This window comes from Rousettus aegyptiacus, unplaced genomic scaffold (genome assembly GCF_014176215.1).
Source record: "Rousettus aegyptiacus isolate mRouAeg1 unplaced genomic scaffold, mRouAeg1.p scaffold_m13_p_1, whole genome shotgun sequence".
NCBI classification, from domain to species: Eukaryota; Metazoa; Chordata; class Mammalia; order Chiroptera; family Pteropodidae; genus Rousettus; species Rousettus aegyptiacus.
In genome coordinates, this window is record NW_023416284.1 from 2989347 (window position 1) to 3007631 (window position 18285).

At 64.6% G+C, this 18285-nt stretch overlaps 2 protein-coding genes across 9 annotated transcripts in view; both read right to left on the reverse strand.

The window, feature by feature from the left end:
• Positions 1-990: 990 nt before the first annotated feature.
• GPR153 (G protein-coupled receptor 153) lies at positions 991-11642 on the reverse strand. 8 transcript variants are annotated; one of them, XM_036228102.1, is made up of 7 exons: positions 11370-11642; positions 7444-7911; positions 6614-7043; positions 4776-4968; positions 3986-4167; positions 3694-3844; positions 991-3553 (listed from the first exon to the last, which is right to left on the reverse strand). In XM_036228102.1, the coding sequence occupies exons 2-7, from the start codon at positions 7797-7799 to the stop codon at positions 2913-2915; spliced, it is 1953 nt and encodes a 650-aa protein (XP_036083995.1). In that variant the 5' UTR covers positions 7800-7911; positions 11370-11642; the 3' UTR covers positions 991-2912. The 8 variants fall into 8 exon arrangements, with proteins under 8 accessions (XP_036083995.1, XP_036083980.1, XP_036083989.1 ...); XM_036228087.1 differs by having other exon boundaries at positions 4740-4968; positions 11370-11583; XM_036228096.1 differs by having other exon boundaries at positions 6602-7043; positions 11370-11583.
• A 2829-nt stretch (positions 11643-14471) lies between these two features.
• Positions 14472-18285, reverse strand: part of ACOT7 (acyl-CoA thioesterase 7) — a 77193-nt gene continuing 73379 nt past the window's right edge. Inside the window, 1 exon segment of the mRNA XM_016165338.2 lies at positions 14472-14850. Coding sequence (XP_016020824.2) covers positions 14752-14850 — 99 coding nt within the window. The 3' untranslated portion in view covers positions 14472-14751.

Below are 18285 nucleotides of genomic sequence, written 5' to 3' on the forward strand. Positions count from 1 at the left end.
TCTGGGGCCGCCAGGGAGCTCACAACGCTCAGCAGACCTCTGAGTGCTCGGCACCTGTTTATTTCTCTGAAAATGAAGTCATTGCTGTGATCCAACTCTAGCCTGGGGGTCTCGGCCCGCGAGGGCCAGCCTCGGGGTGGGAGATGCGGATCTCGCGCCCAGCCTAGGAGAGATCTCGGCACTTCCTCTCGCCATCTTCAAATTCAGAATAAAGAAACTGCAAACCTGTGAAATGGGTGTAAAGAAACTACAGTTTCTAATTTTAACCACGATGCCTACTTAAAGTGCATATTTCTGAACTAGAAATATCAACTTTCTATGAAACATTTCTCGTTTGGGGCTGATCCTGTCTTGCCGGTGTGATAACCCATCCCGATCAGTCCGCAGGGAGAGGGCGGCGTGACTCCCCCACCCCACCCAGCAAGCGCTCCAGAGCGGGGTCGGGGGTCTGGGTTGTGGGGGTCCTGGGGCGGCCTGCCGGGTTTCGGTTTCCCACAGCACTAGGTATTGTATTTGGGGGGCGAAGGCGAGGGGTTCGGACCGCAGCGCTAATACCTCTTCCGGCCACCAGGTAGCGATCTCGCACCACAGACCCTGGGCGCGGCCTCCAAATTCCAACCCAGGCTAGCGGGCTGGTCACCTGTCACAATAGGTCTGGCATTCCCCAGGTTCGGATCCAGTTTCCCTGCCCTTCTCGCCCTCCTGAATCGACCTCACAGGGGTAGAGGTCCCTGAAGTCATCCCCAGGTCAGGGGCTGCCATCTGTGTTCATACGGCTTCTCCTGCTGTTAGGTCCTTGGTCCCCACCCCGCTGCTCCAGGCCACGTTGCATAGAAAGCGGCACGTGCGAGAAGAAAGGGGCAAGTCCGACCTGAAGAAATGGTGCCCTAGCAGAGGAATTGGGGACCCGGAGAGAGAGACATTTGGGGGCAGCCGGCCAGGAATGTTCTTAGATTCTAGAAAGGCGTTTCCATGAAACCAGCCTAGAAATGCTAGGTGCAAATCATAGGAAGTTTTTATTGGATTCTGTACATTAGAGAAATGCTTAGTCGTCAAAAAACTACAAACGGATCCCTGGCTTTGAGCTCGGTGGTGGTCTGAGGACACTGAGCCCAGGGTCGAGCTGCTTTTCAATGCAGCCAGTAGGCCCGGAGGCTGCACGAAGCATGAGAGGGAACCCCAGCCCCAGGGTCCTCTGCTTGGGGTCCTCCCTCCTCTTTATTTTTGTAAAAACCAGGTCTAGAGGGACTTCAGGTACCATGTCCCCCTACCAGTATTGCTGTGGGATATGAAATAGAGTGAAAACCCAAGGTGAGAAATGGGCCAGCCTAAGGGGGGACAGTGGCTAGTTGATGATTTCATGACATGTCAGTCCTTGAAGGCACAGCAACGCTGGCTGGGGCTGGACTGCAGTCCCCTGCCTTGCTTACCTGTGGCCAGCTCATCCCCCAGGTTACCCAACAGCCAGGGACCACAGGGGCCTCCACAACAGAGATGGAGCCAGGTAGTCCCACTTCCCTGCTCTCAGCAGCCTCTGCTGGGGCTGGGACCCAGGCTCGGGGGCGGGGGGGGGGAGGAGAAGGGCTTGGCCAGCAGAGGGGCAGAGGCAGTGCTGCAGTCCAGTGAGCAGGTGGGCTCCGTGCTGGCCCTGGACCAGATCGTCGAGTGTAGGGGCCACTGCACGGAGGAAGGGCTAGGATGAGAAGCCTCTGCACTTTCCCCTGGCCCCCCAACTCAGAGTTCCTGAGCCTCTCAGCCTGCATCTAGAGGCTTCCCCCAGAGAAGACCCAGCAGTCCCCTCCTCAGGGGCCGTGCCCCCCAGGCTTGCAAGGAGCCTGCCAGGAGGGAGAGCAAAAAGGAGGCCTGCCCACTGGGTGGGAGACCCTCACCAGAAACCGGGCCTTCCACCTAGAACCTGTGAGGCCGTAAGCCAGGATCCCTTCCCAGCCACACCTGCAGGGCGATGGGCACCAGAGTTAGGAAGGCCACTCGCCCTTTGCTTCAGTCCTTCCCACCATGCACCCACACCCTTCACGGTGAGCGTCATGGAGGTGGCCAACGGGCAATGATGGCGGAGAGATGAGAGTGAGGATGCTGACAGCCGTCGAGACGGGTGCGGTGCCAACAGGGATGATGCAAAAGTGTTGTGCTTGAGCTGGGTGTGGAGAGTTCCCAAGGGGCCAGGGCACTGAGTGGGAGGCCTCGGGCCTGGGGCCGCACCAGGCCGGACGCTGAAGACCGAGCTCCACGAAGGACCTCTGGGGGGCCCCAGACTACCTCTCACGCCCTGGTGACCCAGGGGCCAGGGCACACGGACCAGCAGATGTCTTCAAACAGTCCTGAGAGTTAACACCGTCACCTGCTTGTCATAGATAGGGAAACCGAGGCAGAACCAGTCAGCAAGGAGACCTGCTCCGAGAGCTTGTTTGGGCTCTGAAGACCCCTGTGCTTAGAGACCCTCTGAGTGAGAGCTTCAGTGCAGAGTGGAGTGGAAAAGCAGGTGCAGTCTGGTGGCCCCATTACTGCAGAACCAGGCTTTGCTCGGTCTGGTGGTGGCCCTGTCCTGCCCCCACCCCCACCCCCACCCCCACCCCAGCTGCCCCAGGAGTAGGCACGTGCAGAGCTCACCTTTGCCCAAGCCCAGTCTCACTCTGCCCCAGAGATGAGGCGCCCAGCACGGTCGTCCAGAGTAGGCGTCACCCTGTCAGCCAACGCCCGCTTCCCAGGCGACAATTCTGCTCCCCCACGACCTGGGAGGGCTGGCACACGTCCTGGCGCCACTGGCGGGCTCAGTGCGGCCCTGCCCCCAGCCCTGCAGGGACTGGTGGCATCTTTGGTTCTTAGGTCCCGCAGGCGACACTTAGGTCGCCGAGCCCAGCGAGTCCGAGTGCAGTGTGACGTACCCCGAAGACTCAGACGGCGAGCTCAGGAAGCTGCTGGTGCTGCCGCCGCCATCGGTCACACGCAGGCCCCCAGGCTCGACCCACGAAGTGCTCAGGCCCGTCGTCGTCCGCAAGGGTTCGACGTGCCCATGAGCGGCCGGGCGTGGCGCGGAGCTCGGCTGTGCGGCGGCGCCGCCAGGGGGGGCCGTGTCCTCGGCAGGAGGGGCGCCGTCGGGGGCGCCGTCGGGGGCGTCCGCGGCGCGCGCGGGGAAGGGCGCCCGCGGGGCGGGCGGGCGGCGCAGGGCCTGCGGCTCGCGCTCGAAGGCTGTCAGCGCGAAGGCGTCGGGCAGCAGCGAGGCCGAGGCCGAGCGGGCGCCAGGCCCCGGGCGGCGGCGCGGGCTGTTGTGGGGCGAGTCGCGGGCTCGGCGCTGGCCGCCGTCCAGGGCCGGGGGGCGCAGCGACAGCAGGCTCTCGGCCGAGCGGCGGCGCGCATGGAACGGGGGCGCGTCCTCCGTGAAAGCCAGCAGGCTGTCGCGGCGTCGGTCGGGCCCGGCGGGCAACACCAGAGTGGCCAAGTCCTCGCCGGACCCCCAGCGCGGCAGGAAGGTGGGCAGCGGGACGGCGGCCCACACATCCGCATCGTCGTGCGAGAGGCGTCGCGTGGGCGGGACCTGTCAGGACCCGCGGGGTTAACTTGGGTTGCCCTCCTGGAAAACAGGGACCCAAGCTTCGCCTCCCGACCCGGGGCAGGGTGGCCTGCTTCTATTTAGGGCAAGTGACAATCTCTCTGAGCCTGTATTGTCATTTGTACCTTGGGTCGGTTGGGGAGAAGACACCTTGAATGGGGTGCTCAGCACCAAGGAAGAAACACAGACACCAGCTGGACCACTTGCCCAGAACACAAGGGGACGCGGGGGCAGGGACTGGGGACCCCCGTTCACGGGCTCTGGGGCCAGTCCATCCTGGGAGTGAGTAGGAAAGCCACCCTGGAGAGCAGGCATGACACGGGCTCGGAGGGGAAAAGGCAAAGGCTTTGGATGCGGGGGCGGGAGGGGGGGTCAGGACGCCCCACGCGCATGCTCGGATCCCTGCCCTGTCCCCACCTGCAGGTACTGCATCTTGTCCTCCTGCAGGGGCCGCAGCGGGTAGAACTGCGGCAGGCCGCCTTCCGCGGAGAGCTCATAGCTGGCCATCCGGTCCAGGGCCACGAAGTCGCCCCCGTAGTTGTAGTCGAGGGAGCGCTCCAGCACCAAGTCCCCGGGCATGGCACCCTCCAGGCTGGTATCTGCAGGGTGGGGCAGCTTAGGGTCATGGGAACTTGGGAAGAGCCAAGAATGAGCCCAAGGACCCCCACAGGCACCCACAGGGCAGAGGGCTGGTTATGGAAAAGACAAAGGGCAGGGTCCTGGATTCGAATCCTGACTCTGCCACCTTTGAGCTGTGGGGTTGGAAAACTTATGCACTGAACCAGTTTCCTTATCAACGGGGTGGGGCCCGAGGTTACCTTGTGAACTTAGTGGGGATGAAATACACAAGGGGCTGACAGTGCCTGGCACATAGCAAGGCTCGGCCTGGGGTTACACCGTCATTGCTGGGGGGGAAGGATCGGGGTCTGCAGGAGCCACCGGGGACCCCCAAGGTTGCAAGCTTGGAATACAGGCAGTCTGGTGTCCACGGCCACTGCCTGGGGCAGGCCGGCAGGACCGGGGAGTGCCCTGGGGTGCAGTTCAGTCCCTCGGCTGCTTGAGCACATTTGGGGGTAATACTGGGGCTGTCTGGCAGCAGAGGATGGGATCGCCGCAGGGCCATGGGGTGGCCACCTGACAGCTGCTATCCCGATGACTCCAGTGACCTCACCTAGATGCCACTCTCTCAGGGCACCCTCACCCTCACCGTCGTCCGAATCCTCGTCGTTGGCCATGAGGGCCACACACTTCTCCCAGACGGCCTTGAGGTCGGCACGGTAGCGGTCACAGGCCCAGAGGAAGACGGGCAGCAGGAGTGCCTGGGTCACCGAGCACCACAGCACACACAGCGCCATCCAGGGTGCCGAGGCGTCGGCCCGCAGGCTGCTGAAGCTCACCACCTGTGGGCACAGTGCTCGGCCTGGCACCCTGCAGGTCCCCATCACACGGCGTTTCCTCCCCGCTGGATGGCAGGTCTGTGTGCCCACCGGCCAAGGAGGAGGTGGTGGTGGCAGACAGAGCTCTAGGCTCTAGCGCAGGGAAGAGCCAGACCGTGAGGGCAGAAGTCCCTGCCCACTGGGAGCTGCTGGCTCCCAAGATGAAGTCCCGGCCTCACGAATGCACAGCCCTTCACGGGGCATGCGTTTCCTCACGCACCCGCACGACTGCCTGAGGACAGAGGCGGGGGCAGAGGTTCCCACCCCCATTTAGGAAGGGGAAACTCAAAGGACCAGGTCTCAAGCCTCCCAGTGCAGGGAGCTTCCTGCCCTCCCGGCCCTGCCATGGCCAGCGGCTTCCTTGGCCCTGCCCCTGTTCTGGGGGCCTTGGCCTGGAACCCCAGAGGAGGAGAGTCAGAGCAGTTTCTGGGGATCAGAGGGTCCAGCCAGGCAGCCTTTCGGTCACTGCCCAGGGTCCCTCCGTCCTCATCCCCGACTCCCCCACCCAGGGTGACATTTAACTACTTCCTCATCGGAGAGGAAGTGGGTGTGATGCAGACGTCATCTTGGCTCTGCCATGCGAGCTATGTGCCCCCCGGAAAGCTGCTGCACCTCTCTGGGGCTCAGAGTCTTCATCCGTGAAATGGGCCAAGAACACCCCACAGGGTGAGACCAAGATTCCAGACCCCAAACCACGGATGGGCTCCACAGGTGGCACCCCTTTTCCCGCCCCGAAGAGGTGTGTGCGTCAGGGGGAGCTTCCCCTGCTTTTGCGCCCTGCCGGCTCTGCAACTTCTCACACACTGCCCCCTCCACCAGCACAGGGAGTGCACACAGGAGCACCCCCATACTGTGGGGGTGCTGGGCCCACTGAGGGCGGGACGGCACGTCCCCAGGGGTTGCAGCCCGAGTGTGTTCCCTGACGATGAGTCTGCCCTTCCACTCGCCACCTTCTTCAGTTCGTGTCTTACAGCAGCTCCTAGCCGCTTGCACGAAACCTCTGGCTCAGCCTCGCCCCATACCCGCGCCTGCTCCAGGCCCTTCAGGAAACTGGGCCAAAGCCCCAGGGGCGGGAAGGCATGGCTGCTGGGTCCAGACTTCATTCCTGGGCCAGGCCTCACTGGCGGGAGCTCTGGACTTTGGACCTGACCTTCCTCAGACCAGCCCTCACCTTGATCTTCCTGGGATCAAGTCCAACTCTTCAGCGGACATTCTCAGCCTGCCCCACCTCCCGGTTCAGGACTAAAGCTGATTCTGCTCTGTCCGTCCTAGGACCTGGACCCACCAGGAAGCCTGTGGACATGTTGCCCACCTTCCATATCCTCTGCATCAGATGGGCCTTGTTCAGGTGAGGCAAGTCCCCTGCAGTGCGGCAGAAAGACCCTGGGCCCTATGGTCACCTGAAGTGGGTTCAAGTCCCACCACAGCAGCCCCAACTTTAGTGGCTTGTTCTACCTCTCTGAACCTCGATTTCCAAGTCTGTACAATGGGGATGCTGAGCATGACCCCGCTTAAAGAGTCAGGTGTGAGGATTCAGCGCCTAACGCCTGCAGTGTGTCTACCCCGGGGCTGTCTCCCGGCTCCCCCGCCAACTGACCGGCTCACCCACCAGCACGGGGAAGCCCATGAGGCAGTCGTAGAGGACGACGATGGTGGCCACCAGGCCCGTGATCTGCAGCGAGGTCTTGGCGGGCTCGGAGCCGTCAATGGAGGAGCGGCGCTTGCCCTGCGCGTCCTCCACCACGATGGTGGGCACCGTGAAGGCGCGGCGGTCGGCCCGGCGCCCCGCCCGCCCGGCCAGCGTCTGGAACAGGGCGATGGCCGTGCAGACCACGCCCATGGCCACGCTGCCGCCCACCAGCAGCAGGAAGCAGACGCCGAAGCCCAGGCCGATCTCAGCTGCGATGAAGCGGCAGCCGCGGGCGTAGAAGCGCTCCCTGGTGTCATGCCAGCCGACGGCAGGCAGAGCCGACAGGACGAAGGACGCCATCCAGATGCCCACGACCGTGTGCACCGCCTGCTTCTTGGCATTGCTCAGCCTGGCGCGTGGGGCAGGGCGTAGGGCAGAGGGACCCAGTGTTACTCACGGGGCGACCTGTAGAGGATCCCCCAATGGTCCTGGCCCCCAGTACGTGACAGGCGTGGCACGGCCCGCATGGCGGGGTTCGTCGCTTACGCAGGTGACATTCATGCACACGTCACACGTCCCTCTCACCAAGCACTTCCGCGCTGGACCCCGCACAGCCACGTGCACCCCTGCGGCCCGGGGCAGCCCGTCCTGAGCCTCCCCGCCCGCACCCACGGGCAACACAGCTGGGGCCGACCACCTCGGGCCCGGCCACCACACCGCCAGCCTCTGTGCACACAGGGACACCAGGTGGTCTCCACGTTAGTGCCCGAGGACACCAGACAGCTGAGCGCGCGCGCCCGGGAGCTCACCGGTAGTTGACGGGCCAGCGGACCATCCACATGCGGTGGTAGGAGAGGGAGGTGACGGAGAAGCATGTGGCCAGCGTGAGGGTGTAGAAGGCGGAGACGAAGACCTTGCACAGGCCCTCGCTCCACTCGTAGTCCGGGCGCTGCCGCCGCAGCTGCACCACGGCGTAGGTGGCGATGGGCACCGCCACGTTGAGCATGTGGGTGGCCGCGAGCGCGCACAGCAGGAATTCCAGGGGCTTCCACTTCTTCTGCTTGGCGCCCACGCTGAGGATGCCCCAGGCGTTGGCCAGCAGCGAGAGGCCTCCGCACGCCAGCCAGCCCACCGCGCTGCCGGGCAGCCGCCGCTCATCACTCATGGTGCAGGCGGGAGCTGCCGGGCGGCTGGGGCATCCTCCTCAGAGCCCGGCCCCGGCTTGGAGCAGCAGCCCTCACGCCCGGCGGCCCGGGGACACCAGGGCCCACGAGCCTCTGCAGTGGAGGAAAAGCCAACGAGCGCTCAGTCACTCCCGCTCCGGCTAAAGCGTCGGGACTCCGGGGAATGTGAGGTGGAGGGTTCCCCCCAGGATGCCACCACCTGTCTGGCCCTGGCTTGGGGTGGGCTGCCCCACCCTCCTCTCCACTCTCTGTGCCTCCTGCCCATGTCTCTGGTACCCCAGGGGACACACAACAGAGGTGCCTACTAAGTGCACATTCTATCACTTCCGCCCACTCCTGGTCAAGGCACGGCATCCGGGCTTCCTTCCAGGCCACCCACATCCTTCGGGAACCAGCCAGGCTGGGCCCAGATGGGCATTCTTCCCCCTTGTGTGTCCTGGCCCTGTCCCACAAGCAGCCCTCTTGCCAACAAACGTCCCTAAATCCTTGCACAGCCCTCACGAGGCTTCCCCGGTGAATGTCGGGGCCCTCACCTTACCCTGTCCCACGTCATTTGGCCAAATGAGGATGTGTGAGTCCCCCAAACCTCTCCTGTGAGGTAGGGGTGATCTGGTGAGCACTTTCATGCCCACCCTGGGAAAGGGCAGCCTGCGCTGCCCAGCGCAGCCCAGGCCGGCCTCCCACACCCAGGCACTGCCACAGGCCGGGGTTTGACCTAAGCGCGAACGTTCTGGCTGTGTGGCTGGCACAGGGTCTCTGCACCCATGTCCTCCTCTGTAACAGGACAGTGGCGTTTCCTTCAGGGGTAGACAGGGGCAGACAGACGTCCCGCCTCTTACGCCTATGGTCGGGCCTTGCACACAGGGGTGCCCTGCGCCGTGGTTGCCATTTGCTATGGATGCCGTGGGCAGCATGGGCTTGCAGACAGCCCAGGGACCACACCTTGACCCAGGGAGGAAGCACCAACAACCTGTGGATGTGAGCCGGAGATGAGGATGCTGGGCAGGAGGCACCTGTCAGGGAGTCGCCCCATCCTGCCAGAGGGCTGGGCGGTGAGTTCCTCCCTGCCCCTCTCCAACCCCGCAGCCTTAGCTGCCCCCCCGGTGGGGAGTGCTGGCCAGTCCCTGTGATGTGAGGTTCCCCAGAATAGGATCCTCCGGCCACAGTCCTGAGCAGGCGGCGGGGGAAGCAGCACATGCTAAGTGAAGGTCCACTGTGCGCTCTGCCTACACTCGGCCCTTCTCGCCTGTTTAAAATCACCAGCTGCACTTCTGCCCCCAATACTTATGGGGCCTACTATACCAGACAGAGCCACACGATCCCCCAGGGGCTGTTTCCAGCTTGGGATGGACAGGCCCGCGCAGGACCCTGGTGCTAAGGGCAGAGGAGGCAACAGCTCTCAGCACGCTGCTGGCACCCGTTCGTCTAGTCCGAGTTTCTTTTGGTTTGTCTGTGGCCTGACCCCCCCCGGGACATCGAGGGACCTCCGAGGGATATGTCTCATTCATCTTGGTGCCCGTGCTTTGGGCCTGCCCAGACCCCTGCCCCAGGGGAGGAGTTCATTCTGGACCCCACCAGTGCCCATTAAGTGTCTCCTAAGGGGCTCGGGGGACTCCTGGGACTTCCTTCCCAAACATGAGGCTTCTGCTTGCAGAGCGGCCTTTCTTTCCCCACCCCAGACCCTCGACCATTCCGGTGTCCAGCAAACCTCCTTGACCTCGGCACATGGAGGCCACACAGTGAGGGGTGAGAGCTGCGAGGCTCCAGCTTCAGCTCCTGGGTTACTTGACTCAGCTGGGCCTTAGTTTTCTTATCTGTAAGCTAGATATAATAGTACCTACCTCGAGAAGCATTGTGGGTAGTTAATAAGCTATGCTGGGTACGCAGTAAGCGCTCAATAGATGCTTGCCATCTGGATGTCTGTACCAAAGCCCTCCCAGCTCACTGAGCTATGCTGTTTCCTAAGGACTAAGACACTGGACTTTGTTTGTGAACCTCAGACCTGCAAGCAGACACACAGTCACCCCAACTAGAACCTGGGACAGCCCAGCTTTGGGGGTGAGTGGCCACAGGGCTGCCCCCAGCCCTGTGGGGTGCCTAGCAGTCTGCTGGGGTTCCAGAGTGTGGGCCAAAGACACCAGTGATCTTTGCATTATCAAACAGGAAATTGGATTCAGCATGCACCTGGCTGGCCAGCATCTTTTTCGCATCTGCGCTGGGTCACCTCAGCTGTCAGACTGGGAGGCCTTCCAGCAGATGCCCAAGCAAGCTCTGTCTGACCCATGCGACCCTGGGCCCAGCCCAGCCCGCCCGCCAGTTGGTCACAGGTGCAGGGTGCTGTGGACAGAGCCTCAGGCCACACTGGCACAACCCACCCAGCAGGGTGCCAGTCTGCTCCGGGTCCTGAGTGTGGTTGGTGGTCCTGGGCTGAGAGAAGAATGTCACCAGGGGAGGCTGGGGAGTGGACACCAAGGTCTCCAAACATGAAGTGAGAGGGGGCCGACTCTGTGGGAACAGGGGGTCCCCCTTCCTCCAGAGACCCACAGATCACACACCTGCTGTTCTCTCCCGACAGGGAGCAGCAGACGCTTGGGGCCAGACTGCAGGCTGGGCTCTGGCCAGTGGGGTCTACACCCGGGGAGTCACCACTCTTAGCTGGGAACTTTCTCCTGCATCGCACTCACAGTGACCCCACAGCATTTCAGGGTGGAGCTTCCCCCTTCCCTCCAACCTGCAGACCGTCCCTTCCTCCTCTGCCCACCTAGCGCACGGCAAAGCAGGGCTCAGGTGTGACAGGCCTGGGACCCACCGAGTCCAGAAGCCTCCCTCCCTCCGCAGGGTCTGCGGGCAGGGCCCCGGCGTGACGTCACGGCCCGCGGCCAATGAGGCCGCGTGGCCCCAGGGCTCTATTGCGCAACAAAGGGGACCCAGAACTTGAAAGGATTCCCCGGGCTGGTCGGCTGCCCGAGGTGCTTTCCTGCAGTGCCTGGCCCGGCCACCGCCCAGGGCAAGGCTCTCAGCGCCCGCCGAGCCTCCGCATCTCCGGCACGCCCCCACCCCCACAGTCCCCCGGTCCGGCGAGCTCGCACCCCAGTGCCTGACCCGGCGCGCCCCTGCCCGCTGGTCCGGCCCCAGCCCGGGCCCGCAGCCCTGGCCCGCCCCCGAGGGCGCGTCCGAGCGACCGCCCAGGGAGCCAGGCGCAGGCGGGACCGCGGTCCCTGGACGCCCCCCTCCCCCCGCCCCGCCACGGGCTACGCTGGGCAGGGGTGGGCCCAGGACCCCCATGCGGCCGTCCCTGCCCGCTGCAAGTAAGCCCACCGGGACGCTGCTAGGCCGGGAGGCTGGGGGACGGAGGAAGGAGCCAGCCCCGGGGAAGTTACCCCGAAGGTCCCTAAGTTGGGGGTGCTGCGCAGCCCTAAAAGGTGCCCGCGGCCTCTTGGACAGACCTCGCGACCGACAGACCGCGAACAGCCCCTCCGCGCCCGGAGTCCTCCCGCTGCGGGTCCCTGCCCGGGGTCCTCCCGCCCCCGGGCCAGGGCGGAGTCGCTCACCCTGCGCTCGGGCGCCCGGGGCTCCTGCTCGCTGCTCCCGCCTCCGGCTGGGGCTGTGGCTCCCGCGCTCCCGGGCCGAGCGCGGGCCGACGGGGACAGTGGGGACGGCTGGAGGCGGAGCGGCCCGCGGGCCGGATCATCCTGGCGGCGGCCGCCCGTGGCCGGCGCGCTCCGCTCCGCTCGGCCCGGCCCCGCCGCCCTCCGCTCCCTCCCGCCCCGCGCCACCGCCGCCGCGCTCGGCTCGCGCCGCTCGGCTGGCTGCGCTCGGCGGCCGGGGGCGGGGGGCGGAGCAGGGCGCATGCCTCCGCGGGCGCTCCGCGCCGCCCCTAGGACCGCTCCGCCCCCGACCCTCGGAGGCGCGGCCGGTGGCCGTCTTTCCTCTCGTCGGCCCGCTGTCCCTCCCGCACCTGCGGAGGCGCGCCCTCCCCACCCCCGCCCCACGGAGGCCAGCGGCTCCTGGGGTGCCTGGACCACGCCGCCGCCCCTCGCAGCCGTCTGGGGTCGGCCCACACTCTCGACACCGCCTCTGACCCCTCTGGGGGCGACCCAGGCCTGGAGGCAAGAGGGTCAGGGACAGAAATGGACAGTGGGAACCTAGGGCCCGGCGGGTTGGGGGCTCAGAAAGGCCGTCGCATCTAAGGTGAACAATAGGGCGTGGCACCGAAAGCCGCCGGTGCGGGGGTGCTGAGGACCAGCAGCCTCTAGGAACTGGGGACTCGTGCGGGCCAGGGGCCCGGGCAGGGAGAGGAGAGGCCGGGCCAGCTAAGGCTGCGAACTTATCCTTGGGTCTTGGCCGAGCGCCCGCGCGCGGACGGTGGGGCTGGCCCGCGGTTGTCCTTCCCCCCACCCCTCCCGGATGTTCTTTCTGAAGTTGGGACCACGACCACGCAGCCGGGGGAGCCCAGGACCTACAACCTGGCACCCTGGGCCCTCTCCCGTCCCTCACTCTTCAGGAGCTGCCCCAACAGCACTCTCGGGGGGATATAGGCTGTCATTCATAGGCTAGGGGACCTCTGAGGGAAACCCATTAGTCCCCTTGATAGGGGCCTCTGGAGACCCCTTGAGTCACGATTGGCACTGGCATGTCCACCTTCTATCCAGGCAGAGGATCCTGCCTGCCTCTTCTAGGAAGCCCGGGGCCATGCACGTCCTGGACACAAGGCCTCCAGGGTCGGTCTGGACTGTCCAGCACGGCACTGTCCTGCCCGGGCAGATGGAAGCACCGGTGAGTGGGCAGCCCTGTGTCTGGGGGAAGGGAGGTGGGCACCTGCCCAGGACCAGACCCAACCGAATGCGGCCAGTGCTGCCCGCGGCCCCCCACAGCCTGGCTCCTGCTCCTGTCCACACCATCTCCACACCCCAGGAGCAGCTGGGGAGTTAAGCGCAGCTTTTAGGGGGTCCAGAGTGGGCCTTGGGGTCAGTCCTGTGAGACAGAAGGTGTCTGTATAGGAAGCCTTCACCGTGAAGGGGGCTTAGCGGATGGGGAGCCATGCACTCTGCGTGTGCCCCTGGGCAGCCGGGGCTCCTAGCGAGCCCTCTGTGGCCAGGCCGGCTCCCTGCCCAAGTGGCCCTGTGTATAAATAGGCCACCGGCAGTAGGAGGCTGACACAGGGAGGCTGGTAGTCAAGTGTGGCATTTCGAAGACAAACTGGCGATTCAGCCATCCACGGCCTTGGGCCACGCTGCTGCCCAGCGGGCAGAGGGCAGCCTGCCCCGGGCCTGTGCCCTTAGGAGCCCCTCCAGCAGCCCTGCTCACCCACTGTAGCCTGTAATAGCACCCCGACCCGGGCTCAGTGGGCTGGTCGGAAATGCCTCCAGTGGCCGCCCTGGGGCCTTGGGCTAAGTGCTTTGCTAGCTTGGCTCCTCCCAGCTGCCCTGGGAGGTGGTTTTTAGGTACCTAAGTCACCCAAAGCCACGCAGATGAGTGGCAAAGCCAAGACTGAACCAGGGAGCCTGAGGCCAAGGCCCACCTTCTTATGAAGGATGTAGGTGCCCTGGGGACCCAACTCCCACAGGAAGTCACTTGGAGGGGCCTGTGTGGCTGGCTCGCTCGGGCCTTGGTTTGGCCAGTCTGGGCTGGACGGTCTGCATGGGGAGGCCTCATTGCTCTCAGCAAAGGGCACCATCCACCTCAGGGCGGTTAGCGCAGGGTGTGGGTGGAGCTGAGGAGGCCCCCAGTGGGGGGGCTGAGGGGCAGTGGGGGTGGCTGTGGCCTCCGGTGGTGAGCATGTTCCCTCCCCCTGCTCCCAGGCAGGAAATCGCCCGTCAGCTGGGGCCTGAGACAGATTCCGAAGCCCTTGGCAGTGTTTTCTGCACATCTGGAGCCGCGTTCCCTCTCTGGGCCAAGGCGGCCCTGGGAGGCTGCAGCTGTCCGCGGCCAGTCTCCACCCCCGGGCCTGGGGGACAAGCCGAGTGGGGAACGTTCTTCCAGGCACTGCCACCAGGTGTGCTTGGCGCAGGGATTTTGCTCAGCTGCGGGTGGGGTTCGGGAGTGGCCTTGGCAGCTCACCTGCCCCGAGGCTGCCAGACCAGACGTGCAGTGACATGCATGCACACGGTGTACACACACACACACAAACGCGTCCGACACAACCGTACTGATCCCACTCACACGCTGCTCGGCAGACCCCGAACCCACAAGCCTCCCCAACAACGCCCCTGTCCGTGTGGCCGAGGGGATTCCTCTTCCCCCACCCACAGAACCCCTGCATCCAGCTCCAAGCTGGGGACGCTGCTTCCGGTGGGAAGAGCCGCATGCTGGGCAGCAGCTGCTCGGCCTGCACACCCCCACACCCTGACTCCTCTCAAGCACTTCCCGTCTATGAGAAGGCCACCGGGAAGGCCACGCAAGGCTCGGAGCTGCCATTCTGCTGAAGCTGGATGGGGGCGAGTGGGCAGGGCCTTGGCCAGGACTCGAACCGGGGGAAAGGGATGTGTGCTCCGGCCAGTGAGCGAGTCACTGGCGAGCATGAGCGGGCACGGCTGCACCTGAGCTTCTGGGGTGCACACAGCTGCTGGCGGCCAGGGAGTGGGAGGGGGCAGGCCCAGGAGGCAGGCGCGCCCATGGGCGCCCCCAAGACAAAAGAGCACCCAGGACCGAGGTCCAGCCAAACAGCAGCTTTATTAGTGATGCTGGATTCTTTACATACATACAGTAAACATGGAATGCTCCCCAGGGCGCCAGGGGTGCCTCTGAGGGTCGGGGACAAGACTGTGTAGCATTTATACTGAAGTGACATAAATAAAGCTTTGGTGGACAGGTTTTCAGGAGTTAACACTGCGAGACCAACACTGCACACGACTGGCTCTCAACGTGAACTGGGTTTTTGGCCAGGGGTAACTTCCGGGCGGCGGCCGCGGCGGCCCTGCAGCGGGAGGGCGCCTAGGGCTGAGGCTCCGCTTTGCCCTGCCGCTTGGCCTTCATCTGCAGGTACCGCCCTTTGCCTTCCTCGAAGCGCTTCTTTTCGTCCTCTGTCTCGGGCTGTGGATCAGACACAGAAACAGGCAGGTCAGATACGCTGCAGAAATGGGGACCGTGAGCCCCGCCCCGGCTCTGCTGGCCGCCTGGGGCCGCCTGGGTGCCAAGCGCCAGCCTCAAGCCCCAACCTCCTGACAGGCCCGTCAGCCAGCCGAGATGCTTGGAAGGGCCGAGAGCCGAGAGCAGGGCCCCTCCGAGGGGCACCGGGAAGGGGCCGAGTCCCGTGGGCACCCCCACGTCACCTTTCGTAACCATGGGGCTCCACGGGCGGTGGTGCCCGTTTGACAATGAACTTGGGCTAGAAATGTAGCTGATACGAAACAGGCAGGAGCCTGCGGCAGAGCCGGAGAGAGGAAGGAAAAGGGGGCCCCGCTGGGGACTCCCACGTCTGCTGCACCCCCAGGAACGCCAGCTGCTCAGGGCCTCTGGCCGAAAGGGTGGCGGGGACAAACACTGTGCTGGCCATGTGACCTTGGCAAGGCCACTTTGCTGTTCCGGGAGTGAGGGGCGAGTGACCGCTTTGTGGGCAGGACAGCATGGGGGCCCGGGAAGTGGCACCGGGAGGCCTCGTCACCCCTTCTGGGCTTTCTGCCGCTGAGCAAGCCGAGAAGCCTGGTCCCTACACGAAGCAGAGCCGACTGGCCAGCTGGGACTTGGCCAAAGGCTGGTTTTGCCCAGGATGGTTCTGGTTCTTGCCTGCTGACCTGGGGGAGTAGGAAACAGCTCCCCTTTCATCTCGAGAGTGGCCTGGCCTGGCCTGGCCGCTGAGTGGTGTGGCCCCTGCACAGAGGTCACTACAGCAGCACCACACGGTCACTTCCCGGGGCCCCCCGTCTCGCCGCAGAGCTCTCATTTGCCCGCCTGCCTGGGGATTCAGGTTTAAAGAACAGCGCGAGCTCCTCTGGGATGACATTTCCTTGTGGCACTCGGAAGGCGTCTGACAGCCAAAGAAATGGGGCAGCTGCCCTTCATCCACAGTGACACCGGGCCCCGGCCGCTATTTTTAGGCCCAAGTGTTTTACAGACAAATGGTATATTGGCAAAGAGAGTGCACTCGGCCAGAGAATGTAATGCCAGGTTAGACCAAATACTCCTCCCTCGTGGCCTTCGCAGGAATTCTTCAAATGCCACCAGGTGTCAACTGTCAAAACCGTGTGGCCTGGGGCCAACGGAGCACTCGGGTGCCTCAAGGACGAGGCCCGCGCTCCTCGCAGGGGTCCGGCGCCTGCTGCGGCCTCTGGAGCACACGTGGAAAATGGTGGCCTTTCCAAGACACCGCACTGCTCGGGTTTCATCTCCGACTTTTTTTTAAAAAAATGAAATTTGAGGCTATGTAATTTGACCTGAAACAGCCCAGGGAAAAAGAAATGTTCTATCTCACTCTGAGCAGGCAGTTCTAAGGGGTCAAGACCCCTGAGCTTCCTGGGGGCTGGGAGACTCAGAGCCTAGCCCCCACTGCGGAAGGCGCCCCACGAGGCCAAGGGAGAATGTGCTCGAGTGGGGCTTGCAGGTGCAGAGTGTGGTCCAGCGGCTCTGAGACGCAGTTCTAACAAATGTCCGGATGACGCAATGCTGCTGGCCCGTGGACCCCTTTGAGTAGCTGGGCCCTGGACCCTCTCCATCCATCCCTGCCTCAAATGGGGGTCAGATGACGTGGCCGAGAAGACCTGTGGCTCCCCTCCTGTGGCTTCACAGAGGACCCCTCTGCGGGCAGTGCATGAGTCCCGGGGCTGGGAAACGGGGAGTCGGCGCCCGGTGGGGCTGGCCGGGAGCAGGATTGCTGGGCGAGGGGTGAGCGTGCGCCGGACCCGGGGCTCTGGCTCCTCCCGGCTGAGCTGCCCCCTGCTTGGGGTTCTGGAGCAGGTGGCCCTCTGTCCAGCAGGTGGAGTCCCCATGCCCGGGGCAGGAGAAGAAAGGCAGGAGGCTTGGAAATAAAAGGACTTCTCAAAAGCAAGAGAGCATGAGACTGGCCAGCCTGGTCTGAGTCTGGCTTCGCCACTGACCGGTCCAGAGGTCCTGCAGACCGACCCTCATTCCTCTTCTGTATCCGGTGTCCACCCCCAGCGCTGCTAAGCAGACCAAAGTCCTCCTAGCTGTCTGCGTTTCACACCGGTCATTAAACCAACACAGAGAGAGGAGGGAGCCGGCATGGAGGCCCGCCTCGGGTCGGCACGTCACGTGAATCCAGAGAGCAGCCGAGTGGCTGCCAGGGGCCGAGGGGCGCGGCGCTTGCCTTGTGATGACGTGTTCTAAGATCCATTGTGGTGACGGGTGCACACACCGGCACCCACTGGACGCACACCCCGAACAGCAGGACGGCAGGGCAGGACTGCCTCAGTGAAGCTGCTCCACACCCACAGCACCCCGGGACTGACGCACCCGTCCGGCTCCCAGGGAGCAGGGGCAGGTTTGCACGGCACGGGCAACAGCCATGTGCCCCGCGGCCTCGCCCCGACGGCCTCGCCCCAGGGAGCTGACCGCACAGCAGCCCTGGCGGATTGTGCACCACGGAGGGCAGGGAAACCGTGGCGCCCAGACACGCAGAGCGACGGGCGGGGCGCGCCAGGGCTGGGAGGGGCCTAAGAAAGTTGCCATCTACGCGAGGTCCCGAGGGTGCTCTGTCCAGAGCAAACAGCAGAGCCAGGCCCGTTCGGGAGGCCAAGCCACCCAGGGGACGGCCTCCTTGGAAGGGAGCAGAGGACAGCGTGTCTGGAACAGCTTAGCGCAGACCCTCGGGCAGCTCCTGCCACCCTGGGCCTCAGTGTCCTCATCCGTGAGCGGACCCCTCCCAGGTCTGTGCGGATCCGAGCAGCAGGGAGCGCGCCCGTGCCGTCCCCGACCGGAGGCCGCGGCACGTGGAGGCCTGTGCGCTAACAGGGCGGCGTTCGACCCTGACGCCAGCCGACTCCTCTCCCGCAGCAGCCGTGGGAGGGCAGGCCGGAGGCTGGGGCCCGCTGGCTGGAGTCCTGTCCACTAGCGAGAACAAGCCAGCGACAAGGAGCCCTCGTGTCGGAGAAGCCAGCTCCCCACGCGGTGGCGGTGGGGGAGGGATGGGGGGCGCGCTTGGCCCGCATTGGCGACCACAGGAATTCTTCTGACCATCGCATGTTATTTGAACTTTCTGTAATTGGTAAGAACGGAAAACTGACTAGACCCGTGAGGACGGCTGCAGCCCTAGGAAGCTCAGCCCATCCCCTGTCCCCTGGCACACAGGACATAAGCTTCGGGGTGCGGGGTGGGCCTGGGGAGCCCTGCGTGGGAACGCCGGTGTCTGGGTCCTCGTTGGGCCGCTGTCCTTCCCAAGGAGGCGTTTGCTGTCGGGGCTGTGCACGTGCAGTGTGGGCAACCCCCCCCCCCCGGCCCTCAGGTGCAGCTGTGATGGCCCAGTCTCACAGAGCCTTCCCGAGCTCGTCCCCCGGTCAGGCCCTCAGCCAGACG